This window comes from Lepus europaeus, chromosome 9 (genome assembly GCF_033115175.1).
Source record: "Lepus europaeus isolate LE1 chromosome 9, mLepTim1.pri, whole genome shotgun sequence".
NCBI lineage: Eukaryota > Metazoa > Chordata > Mammalia > Lagomorpha > Leporidae > Lepus > Lepus europaeus.
The window spans coordinates 13,607,243-13,630,330 of record NC_084835.1 but is presented as its reverse complement, the minus strand read 5'-3'; the positions used below and the strand labels follow the sequence as shown (position 1 = coordinate 13,630,330).

Genomic DNA, 23,088 nt, shown 5'->3' with positions numbered 1-23,088 from the left:
AGCGAGTGGGGTGGGACCCGGGGGACCCGCCCCCGCGGCGCCCCCGCGGCGCCCCCGCGGCGCAGCCCAGCCCAGCCGCGTCTCCAGCTCTCTGGCCTTCTCCGGGGAGCGCAGGGCCGAGCGGCGTGGGCGGGGCCAGAGCCTGGCCCCGCCCGCAAAACAGACGTCATGACGTCATGACGTCGCCTTCCTCCGGGCGCTTCCCGGGATCGGGCGCGTCACGTGAGCCGGTTTTCGCGCGAAAACTGGTTGTTGCTGGAGGAGCCTGAGGGAAGAGAGCGGCGCGGCGATGGCGGTGAGCTCGGCGTGCGGGGCGCGCGGGGCGCTGGCGGGGGCCGAGGCGTCGCGGCCGCCGCGCCTCAGGTTCTCCGGGCTTCTCCGGGCCGCGGGCGGGACTCCGTGTTCGGGCCGGCGGGCCGGGGGCTGGGGGGCCCGGCGGGGTGCAGTCCGCCTGGCGATCCCTCTGCCCGCGGCAGCCTGGGGTCGCCGGGCACGCCGAGCCGAGCGCGCCCCTGTCATTGTTCACCCTGCACGTGCTGTTTAGGGCGCCCTCTGTAAGCCTGCCGGGGGGCGCGCGCCCGGCACGCCGGGGGCCGGGGTCTTCCTCCGCTGCTTCCTGCTGTGTTTTCCTGTTCCTTTGTCTGGCCTGCTGTCCGCTCCTCCAGCCCGAGGCTCCAGACTGCTGCTGGTTTGGTGCCTCTACCTCATTTCCTTGGGGGGTGCTCAGATGGGTGGGATTCCTGCTGCAGGGGGAGCAAAGAGCCGTAACCCCTGCGTTGCATGGAGAAGACGCAGGGTGCTGTGAGTGGCCGGGGTTCCCCTGTGCTCAGCCGAGAACATTCCAGGCAGAGGGAACCTCAAGTGCGAAGGTCGTGAGGCTGGAAGGGGCTGGGGTGTTTGAGGACCGCTGCTGGTGGTCAGAGAGCCAGGAGGGAAGACCCCCGTGGGACCACTAGGAAGCTGAGTCGCCCCCCACCCCCGGTGCCCCAGTGTTTGACCGCGGCTGCTTCTCTTGCAGGAATCGTCCGAGTCCTTTACCGTGGCGTCCAGCCCGGCCCGGCGTCGCCGAAGCAATGATCCTCTCACCTCCAGCCCCGGCCGAAGCTCCCGGCGCACCGAGGCCCTGACCTCTAGCCCTGGCCGTGACCTTCCTCCCTTTGAGGATGAGTCCGAGGGGCTGCTGGGTACAGAGGGGCCCCTGGAGGAAGAAGAGGACGGAGAGGAGCTTATTGGAGATGGCATGGAGAGGTACTTTCCTTCAGGGCCCCAGACGCGGCCTTGCAGAGCGCCCAGGCGTAGACATCTCGGCTTAGGGGGCTGGGGCGCAGGTGAATTGGACAGCATCCTCCCCTGTGAGCGCAGTGTGGCTCAGGGTCTGGGGGAGACACAGCACAGCTTAGGTTGGTTTAACTTGCCATATCTAAGCTAGAAGGGTCAGGTCCCGAGGCCTGGGTGGGCCCAACTCCTTGAGAGTCGCTCCCAGGGGATGTGGGGGTCTGTAGGCTGGAGGAGAAGCACCAGCACAGAGAGGTGGATTTATTTTATTTAAAATAGTTGTAGAGGGAGAGAGGCAGGCAGAGGCAAAGGCAGAAGAGAGAGAGGGAGAGAGATCTGTCCTCTGGTTGCTCCCCCAAATGGTTACAATGGCTGAGAGTGGGCCAGGCCAAAGCCAAGAGCTTCATCTGGGTCTCCCATGTGGATGCAGGGGCACAAGGACTTGGGTATCTTCGCTGCTTTCCCAGGTACATTAGCAGGGAGTTGGATCAGAAAGGGGACAGCCGAGGGGCTGCGCTGTGGTATAGTGGGTAAAGCCACTGCCTTCAGTGCCGGCATCCCATATGGGTATCAATTCGAGTCCTGGCTGCTCCACTCCCAATCCAGCTCTCTGCTGTGACCTGGGAAAGCAGTGGAGGATGGCCCAAGTGCTTGGGCCCTGCACCTGTGTGGGAGACGTGGAAGAAGCTCCTGCTCCTGGTTTCAGATCAGTGCAGCTCTGGCTGTTGTGGCTGTTTGGGGAGTGAACTAGTAGCTGGAAGACCTCTCTCTCTCTCTCTCTCTCTCTCTCTCTCTCTCTTTCTTTCTCTTTCCCTCTCTCTCTGCTTCTGCCTCTGTAAAACTACGTGTCAAATAAATAAGCAAATTTAAAAAAAAAAGAAAAGAAATGGGGCAGCGGAGACTCAACTGTTGCCTGAATCAGATGCCGGCACCGCAGACGGCGCCAGCCCTCAGTGCAGCTGTGGGCGTAGACATTCAGCTTTGCCTGAGAGTGTGTTTTCGGTTCTCTTGGTATGTTTCTAGGCATGGGGGCCAGGCATAAGACTTTTTTTTTTTTTGTATTCATCTGTGTGCCGGAGAGACCCTTCATCTGCTGGTTTACTCCCCACATAGCTGTGATGGCTGGGGTGGTCCTGGCTAAAGCCAGGAGCCTGGAACTCCATCTGGGTCTCCCACATGGGCGGCAGGGGCTCCAGTACTTGGGCCATCTTCCTCTGCCTTCCCAGGTACATTAGCAGGGAGCAGCCGGGACTCGAGCCAGCTTTGATATGGGGTGCCGAGGACACCACAGGCAGCAACTCGACCCACCGTGCCACAGTGCCTGCCCCGCCTTCCGCGTTCTTAGAAGCGAGGCTTAGGGGTTCCAGTTCTCTGGCTGCTGTGACGGGACACGTCCCTGTGGCTTAACTGGCATTTTCCTGGTGGCTGATGACGCTGGGCACCTTTCCGTGTTTTTTTTTTTTTTTTCAAGATTTCTTTATTTTGAAGATCAGAGTTAGAGGAGGGGAGAGAGAGAGAGAGAGAGAGAGAGAGAGAGAGATCTTCCATCTGCATTCATTCCCCAGATGACTTCCATGGCTAAGGCTGGGGCAGACCAAAGCCAGGAGCCAGGAGCTTCTTCCTGGTCTCCCACGTGGGTGGCAGGGGCCTAAATACTTTGGCCATCCTCTGCTGCTTTTCCCAGGCCATTAGCAGGCAGGTGGATGGGTGTGGAGCAGCCAGGACTCGAACCCACACCCATATGGGATGGAGGCACTGCAGGCAGTGGCTTAATCCACTACATCATAGTGCCGGCCCCTCAAACACCTTTTTTGATTTTAGTGAAATACATAAGAAATTTACTGCTTCAGTCTCTGCAGGCGTTACAGGTGGCGGCTTTACCCGCATGGTTGAGGGATGTTGAATGTGTCCGTATGGTGCAGGCCTTCTGAGCCTGCCGTGTTCCTGGCCTGCCCAGACTGGGGCCTCTTCGGGAGCGGGCCCACGTCCTGGGTGGGATTCTCTCCCCGGCGTTCACCGTGTTCACTCTGGGGCGTCTCAGGGACTACCGCGCCATCCCGGAACTGGACACCTATGAGGCGGAAGGGCTGGCCCTGGACGACGAGGACGTGGAGGAGCTGACTGCCAGCCAGAGAGAGGCGGCCGAGCGGGTCATGAGGCAGCGCGACCGGGAGGCTGGCCGGGGCCTGGGCCGCATGCGCCGTGGGCTCCTGTACGGTGGGTTCAGATGTGTGCTGGCCGGAGAGGCTGGTCCTGGCTTCCAGAGCCCCAGGGGGCTGGCAGGGCGTACCAGGGAAGCGGTGGGAGGTGCTGGGGAAGACTGGACGCGTGGGTGCCCCTCGCCTCCCCAGACAGTGACGAGGAGGACGAGGAGCGACCCACCCGCAAGCGGCGCCAGGTGGAGCGGGCCACGGAGGACGGCGAGGAGGACGAGGAGATGATCGAGAGCATCGAGAACCTGGAGGACCTCAAGGGCCACACGGTGCGCGAGTGGGTGAGCATGGCGGGCCCGCGGCTGGAGATCCACCACCGCTTCAAGAACTTCCTGCGCACCCACGTGGACGGCCACGGCCACAACGTCTTCAAGGAGCGCATCAGTGACATGTGCAAAGGTGCGGCTCCCTACGCCCTGCACGTTGGCCTTGCTGGGGCGCAGTTAGCACGTGTGAGGTGTGGGCAGTGTCCGGCTACAGGTCCCAGACCAGATGGGGCTGGCGCCGGAAACACAAGACGTCCGTCCTCCAGAGAACCACAGTGTATTGAGTGTTTGCAGTTAGACTGTCCTGGCTGTGCAGGGACCACCAACCTGGGTTCATCCCCCACCCCCAAAAAATATTTATTTATTTGAAAGGAACAGTGACAGAGAGCTTCCATCTGCTGGGTCATTTCCCAAATGGCCACAGTGGCTGTGGCTAGGCCAGGCCAAGCAGAAGCCAGGAGGCTGGAGCTCCGTAGGAGTCCACCAGTGAGGGGCAGGGGCCCAGGCACTTGGGCCATCCTCTGGTGCTTTCCCCGGGCCCATTAGCAGGGAGCTGGAATGGAAGCAGATCTGCTGGGGACTCGAACTGGCAACTCACGGAGGGCATGCCGGAGTCACAAGTGGTGGCTTAGCCTGCCGCACCACAACGCCAGCCCCACCAAAATGTTTTTTTATGTGTTTTGAAATAGCCAAGTTTTGTGTAGAAATCTGGACCACTTGGCCGGCTCCATGGCTTAACAAGCTAATCGTCCGCCTTGCGGCGCTGGCACACCGGGTTCTAGTCCCGGTCGGGGCGCCGGAGTCTGTCCCGGTTGCCCCTCTTCCAGGCCAGCTCTCTGTTGTAGCCCGGGAGTGCAGTGGAGGATGGCCCAAGTGCTTGGGCCCTGCACCCGCATGGGAGACCAGGAGAAGCACCTGGCTCCTGGCTTCGGATCAGCGAGATGTGCCGGCTGCAGCGGCCATTGGAGGGTGAACCAATGGCAAAAAGGAAGACCTTTCTCTCTCTCTCTCTCTCTCACTATCTACTCTGCCTGTCAAAAAGAAAACAAACAAAAAAAAATCTGGACCACTGCCTGGTCACAAAGTGGCATCACATTGCTGTGTGGGGAGATGGCTTTAAAAGGGTGTGCAGTCCCCCCCACTCCCTGTGCCGGGCAGTTGACCCATCAGTTTCCTTCCTGGTCCTTGAAGGGACTGTGCATCTGTAGCTCTGCAGGGGTCCTGTTCATGTTCCCTTTAATCCCTGCAGCAACTGACACTTTGGGGCGGCCCATTTTACAGAGCGGGGAGTTGAGGCTCAGGATGTCTTGCTTGTCTAAGTCACGTAGGTAAAGCACGGTAAAATCGGAGGGCCCCAGGGTTGGGCCAGTCTTCCTCTTCCTCCTCGTGTGGCAGAGGGCACCTGCCTGGGCCCAAGCTGGCCCCTGCTCAGTGCCGTTCCCTCTCGCCCACTCTCAGAGAACCGTGAGAGCCTGGTGGTTAACTACGAGGACCTGGCGGCCCGGGAGCACGTCCTGGCATACTTCCTGCCCGAGGCGCCGGCAGAGCTGCTGCAGATCTTTGACGAGGCTGCGCTGGAGGTGGTGCTGGCTATGTACCCCAAGTACGACCGCATCGCCAGCCACATCCACGTGCGCATCTCCCACCTTCCTCTGGTGGAGGAGCTGCGATCGCTCAGGTGAGAACCACGGGTCCTTGGGGTCTAGACGCTGCTCCGGGATGGCAGTGCTGTGGGTGGGGCAGGGTGCGGCCAGGAAGAGCCCTCTTCCCAGGTGGGTTCTGGTTGTGTGGGAGCGCTCTGGGGTGGGTTTGTTGGGTGGGCACTGGGCCCAGTCCTCCCCCCCCCCCCCCCCGCCAGGGGTGTGTCCTCCTGGGCAGTCCTGGCCTTGTGTGGTCAGAGCAGCCTGGCTGCCGGCCTCTGATGTGTCCTCGTCCTCCACAGACAGCTGCACTTGAACCAGCTGATCCGCACCAGTGGGGTGGTGACCAGCTGCACGGGTGTCCTGCCCCAGCTCAGCATGGTCAAGTACAACTGTAACAAGTGCAACTTCGTCCTGGGCCCCTTCTGCCAGTCCCAGAACCAGGAGGTGAAGCCAGGCTCCTGTCCCGAGTGCCAGTCGGCTGGCCCCTTCGAAGTCAACATGGAAGAGGTGAGGGAGCACACGGGTCCTGCTGCTGGCTGCTGTCCTGTTTCAGTGGGTCCCCAAACGCAGGGCTTGACCCACCTCAGGCTCATGAGATGGGCAGCAGAGAGCAAGATGGAATTGTGTATTTGCCACACCTTACAGAACTGCGCTATTTATTCCAAAGACAGAGTTCCAGAGAGAGGTCTTCCCTCTGCTGTTCTCTCCCCAGATGGTCACAGTGGTTAGGGCTGGGCCAGGCTGAAGCCAGAGCCTCGCAGTGCAATCCAGGTCTCCTCTGTGGGTGGCAGGGGCCCGAGCACTTGGGCCATCTTCTGCCGCCTTCCTAAGTGCATCAGCAGGGAGCTGGATCAGAAGTGGAGTTGCCAGGACTTGAACCAGCACTCATGTGGGATGCCAGCATCACAGGTGGCGGCCAAAGCTGCCCCGTCGCTCTGGCAGCCCTGGTAGTTTTGTCTGAAATGTCCAAGTGGACAGCTTCTCCTGTAGTGGGAGAAGCTCTGGCAAACTGGACCCCTTTTGACCTGGCTGCTGCTTTCAGGACACAGCTGTCCCGCCTCTGCAGAGCTGTCACTCACATGCACAGCCCCCATCCTGTGTGGACTCTGTCCTGGTGCCTGCCTGGCTTGTGGGGTCCTGGATTAGAACCACCACAGACACAGCTATGCCACATTCGGGAGGCCTTGCTTAGGCCCGTGGACCTTAAGGACTGAGGCGTGTCACGGGTGCCTTTGCGCTGTCACCGTGGTCCCTGTGGCGCACGTCCAGCTCCCCTCTACTGCCTGGCTGCTTGCTTGGCACACTGCCATTCTGAGCGTTGTTGTACGTGGCTGGGGCTGCCGTGTCGGGACCTGTCTGAGAGCCCCCGTGTGTGCGAACCCACAGCCCAAAGCTAACCGAGGTGAGGGTCTGCGCCCACCTGGCCAGGGTGCTGCTCAGCCTGTGTGGCTTCCTCCGTTCTTCACAGGCCCCTCTGTAGGTTTCTTTCTTTTTTTTAAAAGAATTATTTTAATTTATCTTATTTCGAAAGACAGAGTTGTACAGAGAAGTAGAGCCAGAGAGAAAAGAGAGGGAGGTCTTCCATTCCACTGGTTCACTCCCCAAATGACTGCAACAGCCAGAGCTGAGCTGATCCAAAGCCAGGAGCCAGGAGCTTCTTCCAGGTCTCCCACATGGGTGCAGGGGCCCAAGGACTTGGGCCATCTTCTACTGCTGTCCCAGGCCACAACAGAGAGCTGGATTGGAAGTGGAGCAGCTGGGACCAGAACCGGCGTCCATGTGGGATGCCGGCACTGCAGGTGGCAGCTTTAACCCACTGCACCACAGTGCTGGCCCCTCTGTAGGTTTCTTGCACAAGAGCAGTGTCAGGCCCTGCTCCTAGGGAATGTGAGACAGTGACTAGGAAAGGAGTCATGGTTGCTACGGAAACATGTGGAGTGCTTGCCTATGCCAGATGGTGGGTGACACTAACAGTCTTGATCGTGCCCTGTGGGGGCGGGGTGCTGGACAAGAAGTGAAAGGTTAGGGCAATGGCTGAGGTTGCCCAGTAAGAAGTGGCCCAAAGGACCAGAACTCAGCCGCCTTTTTTTTTTTTTTTTTTTTTTTGACAGGGAGAGTGGACAGTAGGGGGAGACAGAGAGAAAGGTCTTCCTTTTGCCGTTGGTTCACCCTCCAATGGCCGCCGCGGTAGGCGCGCTGCGGCCGGCGCACTGCGCTGATCCGATGGCAGGAGCCAGGTGCTTCTCCTGGTCTCCCATGGGGTGCAGGGCCCAAGAACTTGGGCCATCCTCCACTGCACTCCCTGGCCACAGCAGAGAGCTGGCCTGGAAGAGGGGCAACCGGGACAGGATCGGTGCCCCGACCGGGACTAGAACCCGGTGTGCCGGCGCCGCAAGGCGGAGGATTAGCCTACTGAGCCGCGTCGCCGGCCGGTTTTGTTTATTTTTAAAGTAAGAGTTACAGAGAGGGAGGTTCTCAGGCCATTAGGGAGCCGGATCGGAAGTGGAGCTGCTGGGACTTGAACCAGTGCCCGTATGGGATGGCAGTGTTGCAGGCGGCGGCTTTACCTGCTATGCCACAACGCTAGCCCCATAACCGGGGCATTTTGGTTCAGAGTATGTATTTCCAACTGCTACATCGTTCTCTCTTTGAGACAATAGTGAAATGATGGACAGCAAATGGGCTGGCACAGCCCATCAGAGTAACAGAGCTCTTTCATCATTTGCTGCTTTCCTCCCCAAATGGCTGCACCAGCAGAGCTGAGTCAGGCCAAACCCAGGAGCTAGGACCTGCATCCTGGTCTCCCACATGGGTGGCATGGGCCCAAGCGCTTGGGCCACCTTCTGCCTTCCTGGGCACGTTATCAGGAAGCTGGATCAGAAGCAGAGCAGGTGGGACTCAACGTGGACCCCCAGTATGGGATGCCAGTTTTACAAGCAGCAGCTTGACCCGCTGTGCCACGAGGGCAGCCCCTTGGTGCTGTGTCCATGGGACTGATTCATCCGTATCATGAGTTAGAGCATCGGCGTCCCCGTAAGTCACTTGCCCAGGAGCACGGAGGCAGGATTTGAACTCAGGCAGCGTGGCTCATGGTGGCTCAGCCTGTACGAGATGTGCCAGGTTGGCCAGAGTGGGGACCGCCTGCCAGTGTGCTGGGGCGTGGTGGGCTCCCTCCTGCCATCTTTGGCTCTTTCTCATTGCTCCTTCTCTTTGGGAGACTGGGGCCGAGGTCAGGTGGCCTGGTAAGCTGTTGCTTTCAGGAGGGCACGAAGCGTGTCGCTCAGGACAGGCTGCCCTGACCCTCTGTCTGTCCCTCCAGACTGTCTATCAGAACTACCAGCGCATCCGCATTCAGGAGAGCCCGGGCAAAGTGGCGGCCGGCCGACTGCCCCGCTCCAAGGACGCCATTCTGCTGGCTGATCTGGTGGACAGCTGCAAGCCGGGAGACGAGATCGTAAGTCCTTGGGGGCGGGAGCTGGTGGGCGCGGTCACGGCCAGGGCTGGGGATGGTGGAAGCGGGAGAGTCTGCCTGAGGTTGGTTCTTGAGTCAGCTGGGCAAAGAGCGTTTCCCCCTTGTGACGGCCGGCCGGGTGCTGGGATTATAGGCAGTGTTCCTTTGGTTTTGCTGAGCTACTCGTCTTGGTGTCTACAAGTATGGTGTGGACAACTGGCAGTGGGAGAAAGTTGGGTAAAGGCAGCCTGGAGTTGGACCCAGCTCCTGCTTGGCACCTGGCTTCGACCCTCTGACCGGTTGGCCTCTGCTGTCCCTAGGAGCTGACCGGCATCTACCACAACAACTACGATGGCTCCCTCAACACCGCCAATGGCTTCCCTGTCTTTGCCACCGTCATCCTGGCCAACCACGTGGCCAAGAAGGACAACAAGGTGGCCGTGGGGGAACTGACGGACGAGGACGTGAAGATGATCACCAGCCTGTCCAAAGATCAGCAGATCGGCGAGAAGGCAGGTGGCAGGCGGGCTGGGGGCTGTGGGACGGTGGCTGCTTGGCCGTGATGCCCTGGAACCTTGGTCACGATTCCCTGGTCTTAGAAACCAGGCACCCTCCTTACTTAGCTCCCAGCCTGGAGCTCAGTCATCGCCTCCATGGGAGGCCCTGTCGCCCTGGGGAGGAACCTGGATGTGGGTACCAGGGATGGGCCACCCCAGCTCCTGCTCTGCCACATGCCAGCTGAGTGGCCTGGTGGCTTCTGAGCCTGTGCCCCCTCCCGTGAGACATGGAGGAGCGTCACTGGTTAGGACAGGATTGGGCTGACCACTGGGTGGGTTTCTTTCCCCTTCGGCCTCCTGTGCCCTGCCCAGGCCTGACTCTGGAGCCAAGACAGAGCCTTGGGGTAACTGTCGGCTCACGGGGCATCCTGGCCCCCGGCCCTAACCCACAGCAGTTTCTCCAGGAGGAAGGCTCCCCTGCTGTGGCTTTGTGGTGGTTTCTTTTTTTTTTTCCCCCTCATGTAGACATTTTCACTGGAGGTTAGGGAGATGAGGGTTTAAATTGGATGTTAGATTTTTCTCTGTAAAACTCCGCTGCCGTGTCTCCCGTCTGGACTCTCCTGCTTCCTGGTGCCTACTTGTTCTGAAGTTACTGTTCTCCCTCTGTCTTCCTCAGCTCAGTTTCTTGCTGGTTTTGTTGATGGTGTTGGATTTTCTTTGCTTTTTTTAAACATTTGTTTATGTACTTGGAAGGCAGAGTGACAGAGAGACCTTCCATCTACTGGCTCTCTCCCCAGATGGCTACGACAGCCAGGGCTGGGCCTGGCTGAAGCCGGGAGACGGGAACTCCATCCTAGTCTCCCACGTGGGAGGCAGGGGCCCAAGCACTTGAGCGGTCACTGAGCATCTCCCCAGGTGGTTAGCAGGAAGCTGTATCAGAAGCAGAGGGACTGAGGTGCCTGGCACTCCAGTATGGGACAGGGGACGGCAGTGTTGCGCGTGGTGGCTTCCCCCTCTGGGCCTCGACCTCGGCCCCTCCTCCTGCAGGGTTTCAGTGCAGAGCAGCTCTGTCCTCTCACTTCCACTTGGGCTGTGGAAGCAGGTGCTAAGGGCCGCGTCCACTGCACTTTCCCGTGGGCTGGCTTAGTGAGTGGGCTCATCTCCTTTGCGGGTGTGATCTCCCCAGGGACAAGGGCCACCCCCGTCCCTAGAGGCTGGCTGGAGACAGCACAGTGAGTGAATGAATGAAGGCTGCTACGATTGGGGCGGAGCTGTGTCCAGGCGGCACAGCAGCTCCTCGGTCATCTTTCTCAGTCCACTTGGCCTTGGAGCCCGTGAGCCCTCTCTGCACAGCCGTGCCTGTCCCTTCTGGTCCCCCTCATCTTCCCATGCCTTGTGTCTGCTTGTCAGTGTTCCTGCACGTGCATGGCTGTTCTGCTGCCTGCTTTACTCCTCAGTGTGTCGTCTTTTTTTTTTTTTTTTTTTTTGACAGGCAGAGTGGATAGTAAGAGAGAGAGACAGAGAGAAAGGTCTTCCTTTTTGCCATTGGTTCACCCTCCAATGGCCGCTGCAGCTGGCGCATCTCGCTGATCCGAAGCCAGGAGCCAGGTGCTTCTCCTGGTCTCCCATGCGGGTGCAGGGCCCAAGGACTTGGGCCATCCTCCACTGCCTTCCCGGGCCACAGCAGAGAGCTGGCCTGGAAGAGGGGCAACCGGGATAGAATCTGGTGCCCCGACCGGGACTAGAATCCAGTGTGCCGGCGCCGCAAGGCGGAGGATTAGCCTGTTAAGCCACGGCGCCGGCTGTGTCTTCTGCCAGTTAGCAGAATAGTTTTGTGTCCCATGTCCCTATCCCCGGAATGTTCAGTGGCTTTGAGTCCACGTGAGAAACTGCTCTGTCACCCAGTGGTAAACCCGGAAGGATGAGGCAGCTGGTGTCTGCAGGCCTTGTCAGTGTGGGCTCGGCGTTCAGGAGTTTTCTGGGTTCTTCCCAGAAAGTTAACTTGGCGTGTCTGTTCTGTTCTTCCTCCCCTCATCCCGTCTCCCACCCCTAGTCGTCCCTGATTCGGTCTTTTAGTCCAAGGGTGAAGGAGAGCATCATGCCTTAGCAGTGTGACCACAGAGGAGGGCTGCTTGTTTCATTGTGTGTTGCTGTCATTGAGGAAGTGTGGCGGGAAGGGTTGCTGTGAGTGCCAGTCTGCCCCCGGCTAAGGCAGACATGGCCCCTGCTCTCACGCAGCTCCACAGATGCCCATGACAGCTAGGGCCAGGCTGAAGCCCGGAGCCTGGGACTTACTCCAGGTCTCCCAGGTGAATGCCAAGGAACCAGGTACTTGAGCCATCACCTGTATCCTGGACACACCAGCAGGAAGTTGGATAGGAAGAGGAATAGCCTGGACTTGGACTGGTGCCCCGGTAGGGATGCAGGCATCCCACGTGGTCACGTGGCTCTGTGGCAAACACCCACCCTAGCTTGCTTTGATGTTCGTGTCACATGAGAACCTGGGCGTCTGGGTTTTTTGAAGTCTTAGTGTCTGAGTACTGGCCCCTGTTTCTCTCTGGCAACACTGACTAGGGCTGCGTGGCAGGGCGTGTGCCTTCCAGCGTGTTCTGTACCCCCTCTGGAGTTCTGTCCAGCCTGGTGAGCTCTGTTTTGAGACTCAGGTTGCCTTCTGGGGGGCATTTAATTTTGAGGGCCCTGGGCACTGGTGGGGTCAAGTATTAAAGAGGTACGTGGCACACTGGGCACAGAGATGTAACAGGAGAGGCACACGGTATGCAGCCAGACTTCATTTGGATTTTGGCCTAATCCTTAGTACGACCAGATGAGCCGCCCTCATCTGTAAGTTAGAGGGTAAGAGGACCTACTAGAGTTGTTACAAGACCAAGCAAGGGGCAGGCATTGGGGTGCAGTGGGTTAAGCTGCCACTTGGGACACCCATACCCTGTTTTGGAGTTCTTGGTTTGAAGCCCCAGCTACTCTACTTCCCATCCTTCTGCTAAGGCATCCTGGGAAGCAGCGGATGATGGTTCAAGATCTCGGGCCCTTGCTGCTCCTGTGGGGGTCCTAGATGGAGTCTGGGCTCCTCATGTCAGTGTGGTCCACAGAGAAGCAAAGAACTAGACTGAATCAGTATTTGTAAAGTCCCTGTCCATGGGTAACTGCTCAGTAACTTAGAGATTGTTAGAAAAGAGCTGGTGTAGGAGGGTCAAAAAAGAACTTGTGGTCCAGGCTCACGGTGCCCATGTGGGGTGTGTGTTAGACCCATTTTTGGCGGGGAGAGTCTGAGGAGTTTTGGGAGACTGGACCTCAGGTTCGGTTGAATCTTGGCTCCGGCCCTCCTTCTCACCCAGGAGAACATAGTTTGACCTGAGCCCTGGTTTCCTCCTTCACAGTGGCGGGAAACCAGGGTTGTATGTGGATTAAATGAGATAACATTTGGAAAACACCGTGACTCCTTGGCGCATTTGAGATTTGATTCTGTGCCACTCACCCGCTGTTCAGTGAGCCCGTCCGTCTCCTGGTTAACCGGGTCGGTGGCAGAGGGCACACGGGCAGTGTGGGCCTTCGCGTGTTTGCTCTGCTGGCGCCCGGGAAGGCCTGCCTGGCACCGCCGCCGTGTGTACAGGATCGGCCTGGGCTTGGAGACTCTGCCCCGCATGGTAAGCAGGACGCCTGCCGCCCTTGGTACTGAGGGAGACGTTACCTCATCCTGCAGGGTTGCCCGCTGCCAAAACAAGAGCGGGCGATGTCCAGGGGGAGAGAGGTCAGGCTTGGAGTCTTAGCCGCCTGGCAGGAGGGCAGGGGTGTGAGGAGGCTGTCTGCCCGCAGTCTCCGCACAGCGAGCGTCTGACAAGAGAACCTTGTGCTCGGTGTTTGCTGGGAAAGGTCGAGGCGGTTTCCACATAGTGACAAACGCTCGAGGTGTCCCCTGCGCCCGTTTTGCTGATGAATACGCTGAGCACAAGGGGTTAAGTAAGTTGTCGGTGGTCATAGGACCAGGATTTCCACGTTGGCAGTTGGGCTCCAGAGACTGCTCCTTGGACTCTCGTGTGGCTCCTTCATCCGGTCGCCACAGCTCGTTTTATTTGGGTACGAGGAGTTCCATGGGGGCACTCCATAACGCAAGGCTGGGTTCACACTGGAGAGCTGGCTGTCACAGAAAACTTCATATGCGTGTGCAATGGTGTCATGAATCCGTCTGTCTGCCTAGTCCGTTGTGTGCTGCTGTAGCAGCGCCACAGACTGGGTAATTTTTTTGAGATGCAGAGAGGGAGACAGCATCCATGTGCTGGTTCAGTCTCCCTGGCCCCCCCGTGCCTGCAGTGGCTAAGGCCAGGGGTCAGGAACTCAGTCCAGTCCACAGGAGTGGCAGGAACCCGACTGAGCCGCCACCTGCTGCCTCCCAGGGTCTGCGGCAGCACGAAGCTGGAGCCAGGACCAGGAATGGAACCTTGGGACTCCAGTGTGGGGCAGAAGCAGCTTGGTCACGAGGCTTAACCCAACCACAATGCAATTATCACACTCTAGAAACAGATGCCTTAACACTGAATGATTGGGTCTGTGTTAGATTGCCCTGATGATCTGACCTTTAAAAATCTGTATTTGGGGGCTGGCCTTGTGACACAGCGGGTTAAGCCGCAGCTTGCAGCCCTGGCATCCCCTACCAGTGCGGTGGTTGAGTCCTGGCTGTTCTGCTTCCAGTCCACCTTCCTGCCCGTGTGCCTGGGAGGCAGCGGATGATGCCCACGTGCTTGGGCTCCTGCCAGCCACGGGAGATACCTGGGTGGAGTTCCTGGCTCCTGTCTGCAGCTGGTCCACCCTGGCTCTTGCAGCTGTCGGGGGAGTGACAGTGGATATGATTTTTCGCTCTCTCTGTCCTCTGTGCCCACCTCCTATTCCCCCCAGCTCTCTGCCTTTCAAATACATAAATCCTTGAAATGTTTGTTAGGTGTTAATGGCTTCTTGGAGCCAGCTTCCAAAAAAGGCCCGCGATGATGACCGATTTATTTCTAGAGCTCATCTCTGAATCTCTTCATCTTCAGGTCGCTTCTTTCTCCCTACTCCCCTTCAATTGTTCGGGAGAAACTGGGTCGTCTCCCCTGCTGAGTCTCCCCGAGTCCAGATGTTGCTGATTTGTGCTCACTGCACACACGCCCGTCACCTGTGCATCAGTACTGGCGTCAGTTAGAGACGCTGAGTCAGGCTGTGTTCGGTTTTATTTCTTTTTGTGTGGGGGCCCTGGCTCTCACGGGCGGACTTCCTTCTGATGGGAGTGGCCGCCAGGGACCGCCGATCGTTGGCCTGGTCCATTGGGTCGTGAGGAGTTGCCAGATGAGATTCACTTGCCAGGAATCCTTGGCAAGGAGGAGCTTCTTTGCGAGCTGTGTTTAACACCAGGTCAAGCCCCAGGAGGAAGCGCAGGACGAGTGCTCGCTTGTTCCTCTTTGATTTGCCAGTTTTCAGAATGGAGAGTTGGTTCTGCAGCTTCCTACGACGTGACCGGCGCGTCGATACTGAGTGTCGCTGCGGTCTGTCTTGTGGTTGTCATCCTCACTGAGCTCAGGGTGGCCCATTTTTGTCATGTTGGATTCTAAGAGTCCTGCTGACCCCACCCTGGTTGTCTGGGTTTCTGGCAGAAGATCCCGAAGGCTGCTCTTGTACGTTTCCTGCTCAGACCCGGTATCGGCTGCTTCTCCAAGGAATGGGAGGTCTTCCTTTGAGCGGGAAGCAGTGTTCAGGAATGTCTGACTCGGCGTGAAGGCGGCCGGCAGGTGGGGTGGGCCTCCTCTTCCACCATCACTGCCGGTTTTATTTGGTGTCCTCCTCCCCGGGGCCCTGGTGCCCTCTGAGCTCCTCCTTGCTTTGTCCTGGAAGGAGGGAAGCGTGGGGATTCCAAGCTGCTCCTGCTGGCCGGGATGGGGGTGGGGAGGAGGCAACGAAGGTCAAGGTTAAGCTGTGCAGCTCCTCCAAGCAAGAACTTGGATGCCTCTAATTCTGTCTTTAAAATTCATGCAGATTTGGGTTCTCTCTCCTGCACACACCCTGGCCCAGGCACTTGGCTGTCTCTGCCATGTGGTGACACAGGCTGGGGCAGGGCAGTGTGGTGAAGCGCCCCCGCCCCCGCCCCCGTGTCTATTATGGGCTACACTTCGTCTGCATGGTGCCCTGCTCTCAGATGCGGCTCTCGTCTCATCTCCACTCGATCTGTGATCTTGGGAAATAACTTCCTGGCGTAAGAGAGTCAAGGGGTCTTTGAATTACGGTTCTGTGGTTGTCTAGTACTGTCTAGAACTGATGGAAAGGCCCCGAGTCGGGGCAGGGCCTGGTGGGCCGGGTGCCTGAGAGCTGGGGCCAGAGCATGTGCGTAACCTGATGCGAGCGCTCACATCGGTCTCCCTCCCTGTTCTCAGATCTTTGCCAGTATAGCTCCTTCCATCTATGGCCATGAAGACATCAAGAGAGGCCTGGCCTTGGCTTTGTTTGGAGGGGAGCCCAAAAACCCAGGTGAGTGGCTCGGGCATCACCCCTTCCTCTCTAGGGTGTTAGCGGCTTTTCCTCTACCAGTGTGTTGGGGAGCCAGCACTGCAGTAACAGGCAAGGCCACGTGGATGCTGGGTAGAGAGAGTGGGTCAGGCTGTGTGTGTGACCCGCTCACCAGGAGGGAGGACAGCCCCTGGCCACTGCTCCTCAGGCTGCTGGGGGATCCAACTCCATGGCTGCCTGCCTTTGTGCTTGGAACAAATTAGTCTTTGCTTCTCTCTTATTTTTAAGCTTTAGCTACAACCATAGCATAGAAATCTTTATTTTACATTTTGATAAAAGAAGTCATGGATGAGGCTGCTGTCAGCACACACTGCCCTTTTTTTCTTTTTGATAGATTTATTTATTTGAAAGACAGAGTTAGAGAGAGAGGTAGAGACAGAGAGAGAGGTCTTCCATCCTCTGGTTCACTCCCCAGTTGGCCCAAATGGGATGCTGGCACTGCCGGCTGGGGCTTTAGCCCGCTGCACCACACCGCCCGCCCCAGACTGCTGTTTCTCGTCCCGGTTCCCTCCCTGCCATAGGTCACTCCCGGTCAGGTTGGTGTGTGTGCTCCAGGCCCTTGTGGAACTTTAGCCGATGTGTGCAGTGAACAAGGGGCTTCCTGACATACGTGCGCACTGATATTTGCAAACATAGGCTTCCCTGTGCGTGTGCCCCGTGCCTGCCCACCCCTGAACCACCAGCTGACCTCCCCCCCGCAGCCTGCAGAGCAGGCTCATTCTTAGGTCTCCATATCCTGGTCTGTACAGCGTGGTTTGTTTAGTTCCGGTTGTGGATTGAAATCGCTCACTGCTTTGCGCGTTCACAAAGGCTGCCTTGTGCAGGCTGCACCCTCGGACGTGTTCCTCAGGGTTAAATGCTCAGAGCAGAAAGACTGCTGGTGGGGGCCGCCCCTCCCTGGCAGGGGGCTGCGCCTTAGCCATTGCTAATAAGCAGGCTGAGGGGTGGATGGGGTGCACCCATCTTGCCCCCCCTCCCTTTACCCCCCACCCCGTGCCTCTTCCAGGTGGCAAGCACAAGGTGCGGGGGGACATCAACGTGCTTTTGTGTGGAGACCCTGGCACGGCGAAGTCTCAGTTCCTGAAATACGTTGAGAAGGTGTCCAGCCGGGCCATCTTCACCACCGGCCAGGGCGCGTCAGCTGTGGGCCTCACAGCCTATGTGCAGCGGCACCCCGTCAGCAGGGAGTGGACCTTGGAGGCCGGGGCCCTGGTTCTGGCTGACCGAGGAGTGTGTCTCATCGATGAGTTTGACAAGGTGGGTCCCTGGGTGGCGTGGGCCTCGGCACTTGGCAGAGGGGGAGGGCTAATGGGCTTGGGCCCTCCTGAGACCGGCGGAAGGGGCTGGGCCTTGCTAACGGTTGGGCACTTGACTCTGCCAGATGAACGACCAGGACAGAACCAGCATCCACGAGGCCATGGAGCAGCAGAGCATCTCCATCTCCAAGGCCGGCATCGTCACCTCCCTGCAGGCCCGCTGCACCGTCATCGCTGCCGCCAATCCCATAGGTACCCTGCGGGCAGCTGCTGGGCCTGGGGCCTGCCGTGGGGCTAGGGGGCCTCCCCGGCCCGGCACTGGGCAGCACAGGGTTCATTCTTCGTGTCTTATTGGAGAGGGGAGGAGGTCAGACTGGAGGCACGGGTGTTTTGGTAGAGACAGCATCTTGGACCCACCATGGATGTCCTCGGGAGACAGGCATCGTCCTAGCGGGGGCAGAGCTGGGTCTGAGCCCGTTAAGCTTGCTCTTCAGGCTGTTTCAAAGCATTGCTTGTGGAAAGAGCACTTTGCCTGATGGACAGCAGGTGCTGCGTGGCCATTCCGTGTCCTCCCTTCCAGTGCCCTCGTCCCCTCCACCTCTGATGGAGCCTGGGTCAGAGAGAGGCTGGGGGCACTCGCTGTGATGCAGGGTACCCTGTGTTTCAGGAGGACGCTACGACCCCTCACTGACCTTCTCTGAGAACGTGGACCTCACGGAGCCCATCATTTCCCGCTTTGACGTCCTGTGCGTGGTGAGGGACACGGTGGACCCGGTCCAGGTACAGCCGTCTCTTCTGGGGTTCTGGGGCCCTCGCGTGAGGCTTAGGGCCGTGCAGTGTGCCTGGTGCAGGGAAGTGGGCACTGCATGGGCGTGGCCCGCTGTCCAGTGTTGTTCTCTCGGTCTTGTGTCCAAAAGTCCCGACTTCTCTTTCTTCCGCCGGCTGCTCCCTGGCGGCCCTCCCAGCCTAATCCTCAATCTTCCTGCCAGACCCTGTGAAATCTGGGCTGCCGCCAGCCGGTGGCACACTGCTCTCTCTGCTCCCTGCCTCTGCTGGCACTCGCCTGCTTCCTCTCCTTCCTTTCTTCCCGGCACATGTAACTCTGTCCTAAAAGTTTGGAACTCCTCACCTCCTCCCAGCTGTGTGACATTTCCCAGCAGGCACCGAGATCTGCACCAAGAGGGTGTGACGCGTGCATTGGTGAGAGGCCGTCGCTCTCCTCGCGCACGCCACTCTGTACTCACGCAGGCCGGGCTGACCCTCCCCTTCCTCCCCGCTGTAGGATGAGATGCTGGCGCGCTTTGTGGTCGGCAGCCACGTCAGACACCACCCCAGCAACAAGGAGGAGGGGCTGGCCAACGGCAGCGCCGCGGAGCCTGCCCTGCCCAACACGTACGGCGTGGAGCCGCTGCCGCAGGAGGTCCTGAGGAAGTACATCATCTACGCCAAGGAGAAGGTCCACCCCAAGCTCAATCAGATGGACCAGGACAAGGTGGCCAAGATGTACAGCGACCTGCGGAAGGAGTCCATGGTGAGGGGTGCGGAGGGGACGCGCCGTGTTGTGCGGGCTGTGGCCTGTGTGCTCAGTCCCCAGAGCACGGGGCAGGAAGGCAGTACAGAAAGCAGCACGTCTCTGTGGTCTTGGTCTGTTTTTTTTTTTTTTGACAGGCAGAGTGGACAGAGAGAGAGAGACAGAGAGAAAGGTCTTCCTTTTGCCGTTGGTTCACCCTCCAATGGCCGCCGTGGTAGCGCGCTGCGGCCGGTGCACCGCGCTGATCCGATGGCAGGAGCCAGGTGCTTCTCCTGGTCTGCCATGGGGTGCAGGGCCCATCCTCCACTGCACTCCCTGGCCACAGCAGAGAGCTGGCCTGGAAGAGGGGCAACCGGGACAGGATCGGTGCCCCGACCGGGACTAGAACCCGGTGTGCCAGTGCCGCAAGGCAGAGGATTAGCCTAGTGAGCCGCAGCGCCGGCCGGTCTTGGTCTGTTTTATGCCTTCTCTGTAACAGAGTACCCAAGACTGGAGCTTAGGAAACAGAGGCTCTGGGACCTGCTGTTAGTGATAGCAGGTGGAAGGGTGAGAGGTCACTTAGTGGGAGGGGAGCTGGAGAGCCGGCTGCCAAAGCCTTGCGGGAACCTGCTGACCCTGCGCTGATCCCTCCTGCTGGCTCACTGGTCTGCCAAAGGCACCCCTTGCCAGTATTACGCCAAACCATGGCATACGCCTGCCTCATGGTAGGGCCAAGGTTGTTGGATTGACCAACCGTCATCCTAAGTCAGCCACAAAACTCTGACCTTCGCTGGTTAAATTCCACATCGGCTTTGCGTAAATCTCACCCAAATTAACGTGAGATCTGAGCTCCAGGCTTCGTTTTGGTTCATAATGGAGCAGGAATTCTCTTATTTCCCTTACTCCTTTCATTCTAAATTCTTCTTGTTTTTAAATTTTTGTTTATTTACTACTTTATTTTATTTGAAAGGTAGAGAGCCACACAGAGCTCCTCCGTCTACTGGTTTACTTCCCAGATGCCCACAACCACTGGGGCTGGACCAGGCCAAAGCCAGAAGCCCAGAGCTCCATCCAGGTCTCCCACCTGGGTGGCGGGGCCCCTTGTACTTGAACCATCCCCTGCCGCCTCCATGGTGCCCATTTACAGGACATGGGAGTTAGAAGTGAAGCCGGGACTCGAATGCTGTCACTCTGATACGGGACGTGGGTGTCCCAGGTGGTGTCTGCACCGCTGTGCCAAATGTCACCCTGGGAGGAAGAATTTCAGGGCAGCTCGTAAGCAGCTGGGACGCAGAATCCTCGCGGGTGGCTCTTCTACCCACAGCGTCTCAAGGCAGCAATGTCTTTGTTTTGTTTTTGCCTTTTAATTTTACCCTGTCTTTCAGAGCATTCAACTCCGTTTTCGTAGAAACCACTCTTTTTTCTCACTTACATTTCACTGGATTATGTGGTATTTAGTATGTGACAGTAGATTTTCCAGCCGGCCACAGATAGGACCAGCTCTGAGCTGTGTAGAGGTTGGATGGGGGAGCAGCCCCGTGAAGATGTGAGCAGTCAACACACACTGCACACCGTCATGTTTTAAGAGAGACACAGAAAGGGCCGGCGCTGTGGCACAGCGGGTAAAGCCAGCGCCTGTAGCGCCAGCATCCCATATGGGTACTGGTTTGAGTCCTGGTTGTTCCACTTCTGATCCAGTTCTGCTGTGGCCTGGGAAAGCAGTAGAAGGTGGCCCAAGTCCTTGGGCCCCTGCACCCACGTGGGAGACCCAGAAGAAGCTCCTGGCTTCAGATTGGCCGTTGTGGCCGTTAGGGGAGTGAACCAGCAGAAGGAAGATTTCTCTGTCTCTCTCTTTCTTTGCCTCTGCCTTTCAAATAAATAAATAAATCTTTAAAAAAAAAATAAAATGAAGACAGACCTGGGAGCATGAGTTACCCGGCACCTTCGCTCTGTGAGATAAGCCTGGGTTCTGGCCACCCAGAGTGCCCCCCTCTGCCTGTCCTTGCCTCTCTTCCCCACCTGAGAGACACCCGACGCCGTGCTCCCCCGCAGGCGACGGGCAGCATCCCCATCACGGTGAGGCACATCGAGTCCATGATCCGCATGGCGGAGGCCCACGCGCGCATCCACCTGCGGGACTACGTGATTGAGGACGACGTGAACATGGCCATCCGCGTGATGCTGGAGAGCTTCATCGACACGCAGAAGTTCAGCGTCATGCGCAGCATGCGGAAGGTGGGTGTGAGGGGGCGTGGCCCCACGGGCCAGCTCGGCTCGGGCAGCCACGGATGGCCTGCGCCCCGGCACCCCGGCGGCTCCCTGGCCTGGCGCTGTGAGGCGTGGGGAGCGGCGTGTGACTGTGCTGTCTCCTGCAGACCTTCGCTCGCTATCTGTCGTTCCGGCGGGATAACAACGAGCTGCTGCTCTTCATACTGAAGCAGTTGGTGGCAGAGCAGGTGGCTTACCAGCGGAACCGGTTCGGGGCCCAGCAGGACACGATCGAGGTGCCCGAGAAGGACTTGGTGGACAAGGTATGCGCGTGGGTGGGAGGTGGAGGTCGGGCTGTGCTGCTTTGGGAGCTGTCGACATCAGTGACATCTTAGCGTCACTGAGTGGGCCGGCCTCTGATGATAGCCGTTTGTTGAGTTTCCACAATTCCACATGTGTGTCGTCTTGATCTTGTCGTTTCATTTCCTAGAGGTAGAGAAAGGCACAGGGCCACCAAGGAACTGGTCCAAGTTCCACAGCAGCGGTGGAGCTAAGATTGGAAGCCTGGCTCCCGGCTCCGGCCCCTTAGCTGCCCCTCCGGGTTCTCCTGCTCTACACGGATGTGGATGGCTCTGGGGAACACGGCCTGGCTCACTCCGTGTTTGCTCTTCGCAGGCTCGGCAGATCAACATCCACAACCTGTCCGCCTTCTACGACAGTGAGCTCTTCAGGATGAACAAGTTCAGCCATGACCTGAAGCGGAAGATGATCCTTCAGCAGTTCTGAGGCCCTGGGGTTCTGGGCCTGGGAAGTCGGGCCAAGTGCTCAGTTTTACGGACTTTAGCCGAAGCCACTGGCGCTCAGAGCGTGCTGAGGCCACAGTGTGCAGCCGGACGGCTGGCTTCTGCCCTGGTCTCCTGGGCTCAGGTCGTATCTCGGAGGGAGGGTATTTATTTCTTTGGCTTTGCTTCCTGCTTCTCTCACCTTCCGGGTGGGCAGACTCTGCCAGCGTGTTTTCTCTCCAGCTCAGTAGGCTGCGCCCACACCAGTAGTTGTCACCATATAGCACCTTGCGCCACCAGAGTGCGCTTTAGGGTAATGACCGTCCTTGCACGGATGTCGGGAGAGCTGTGCCCTTTCGCCATGGGTTTTGTGTCCACACTGCTTCTGCCGCCTTTGGCCACAGAGCAGTGTAGACGTCTCTGTGTTCTTTATCACAGCTCTGTCCCGGGGTGGGAGAGCACCGCCCGCCAGCGCTTGCCTGCAGGGCACCTGTGTGCCGTAGGCGTGGTGGGGCTTACTTCCCCAGGCTGGGGCACTTGCGGGAGTCGGATTGGGCCATGAGGCGTTTCCATTAGCCACGACTGTCAGCCAGCATCGCTGTGCTCATCTGTTTCCTCGTTCTCCTGTTTGTACATGCAGGTCTGTTTCTATAGTTTTAATTTTTAATAAAGAAATCCCAGCACTGGATGTATCCGTTGGCCTCAGGTCTGCGTAGTATCCCAACCCGAGCTTCCCGGGCTTCCTGCGAAGGCCCTTTCCATCGTTGGCCTTTGGGTTTTGTAGGAAGTAGGGCAGGTTAGGAAAGCAGCTTTGTGAGTGTGACAGTAAGAAATCACACGGACCTCCCTCAGGAACTCGGTCTTGGTGCTGTCTGTGACGTCTGACTGGAATCCGTGGGGATCCAGGAGCAGGCGTGTGTGTGGCTGGACCAGGGGAGTGCGGCGGCATTGTCCTTTTCCACGGTGTCGCTGGCTGAGCTGCCGGAGGGCGTGGTCCGGGGTGGGGCTGAAGTGTCTCCTTGCTCCCCCTGCCTTGTCCAGTTGCCCCCTGGGGAGCTTTCCAAGGTGCATCTGTTGGAGGAAAGCCCTGCAGATCCTTGGGGAGAGTGAGTGTCTGGGTCCCTCCTCATTTCCCAACACAAGCAATTGCCTAAGAGCCTGCTGAGCACCACCCCTAGGCGGCCAGCAAACCACGCGTGGTTTCCTTTCCTTGCCCGGCCTGCAGCCCATACAGGGCACGGGGGTCGGCACAGAGTCTGCAAAGTCGTGCCATGCCGCGAGGGGAAGCAGGCAGAAGTAGGAGGCTCCGCTGGCAGAGGTGGTGGGGAGTGGGTTGCCGAGGAAGGGGTCCTTTTAAAGGTGAGGTTTCTGGAAGGATGGAGAAGGGGCCGGCCACTAGAGCGAGTGGCTGAGGCGCAGAGCTGGGGCGGTGAGCTAGGCT

At 58.6% G+C, this 23,088-nt stretch overlaps 1 protein-coding gene across 1 annotated transcript; it reads left to right on the top strand.

The window, feature by feature from the left end:
* The first annotated feature begins 186 nt into the window (after positions 1 to 186).
* On the top strand, positions 187 to 22,311 carry MCM2 (minichromosome maintenance complex component 2). The gene is made up of 16 exons (XM_062200575.1): positions 187 to 295; positions 1,019 to 1,248; positions 3,317 to 3,492; positions 3,627 to 3,887; positions 5,213 to 5,432; positions 5,697 to 5,904; positions 8,717 to 8,851; positions 9,169 to 9,360; positions 15,759 to 15,852; positions 16,898 to 17,148; positions 17,273 to 17,399; positions 17,815 to 17,927; positions 18,430 to 18,678; positions 20,710 to 20,892; positions 21,033 to 21,188; positions 21,541 to 22,311. Exons 1-16 carry the CDS (start codon positions 290 to 292, stop codon positions 21,649 to 21,651), a joined length of 2,712 nt encoding a protein of 903 aa, XP_062056559.1. The 5' UTR covers positions 187 to 289; the 3' UTR covers positions 21,652 to 22,311.
* Positions 22,312 to 23,088: the final 777 nt, after the last annotated feature.

Bases quoted from the DNA above. Each gene is read 5' to 3' on its own strand.
- MCM2 (XM_062200575.1), top strand. The intron at 1,249-3,316 runs GTACTTTCCTTC...GGGGCGTCTCAG, and splicing joins ATTGGAGATGGCATGGAGAG to GGACTACCGCGCCATCCCGG. The intron at 17,400-17,814 runs GTACCCTGCGGG...CCTGTGTTTCAG, and splicing joins CGCTGCCGCCAATCCCATAG to GAGGACGCTACGACCCCTCA.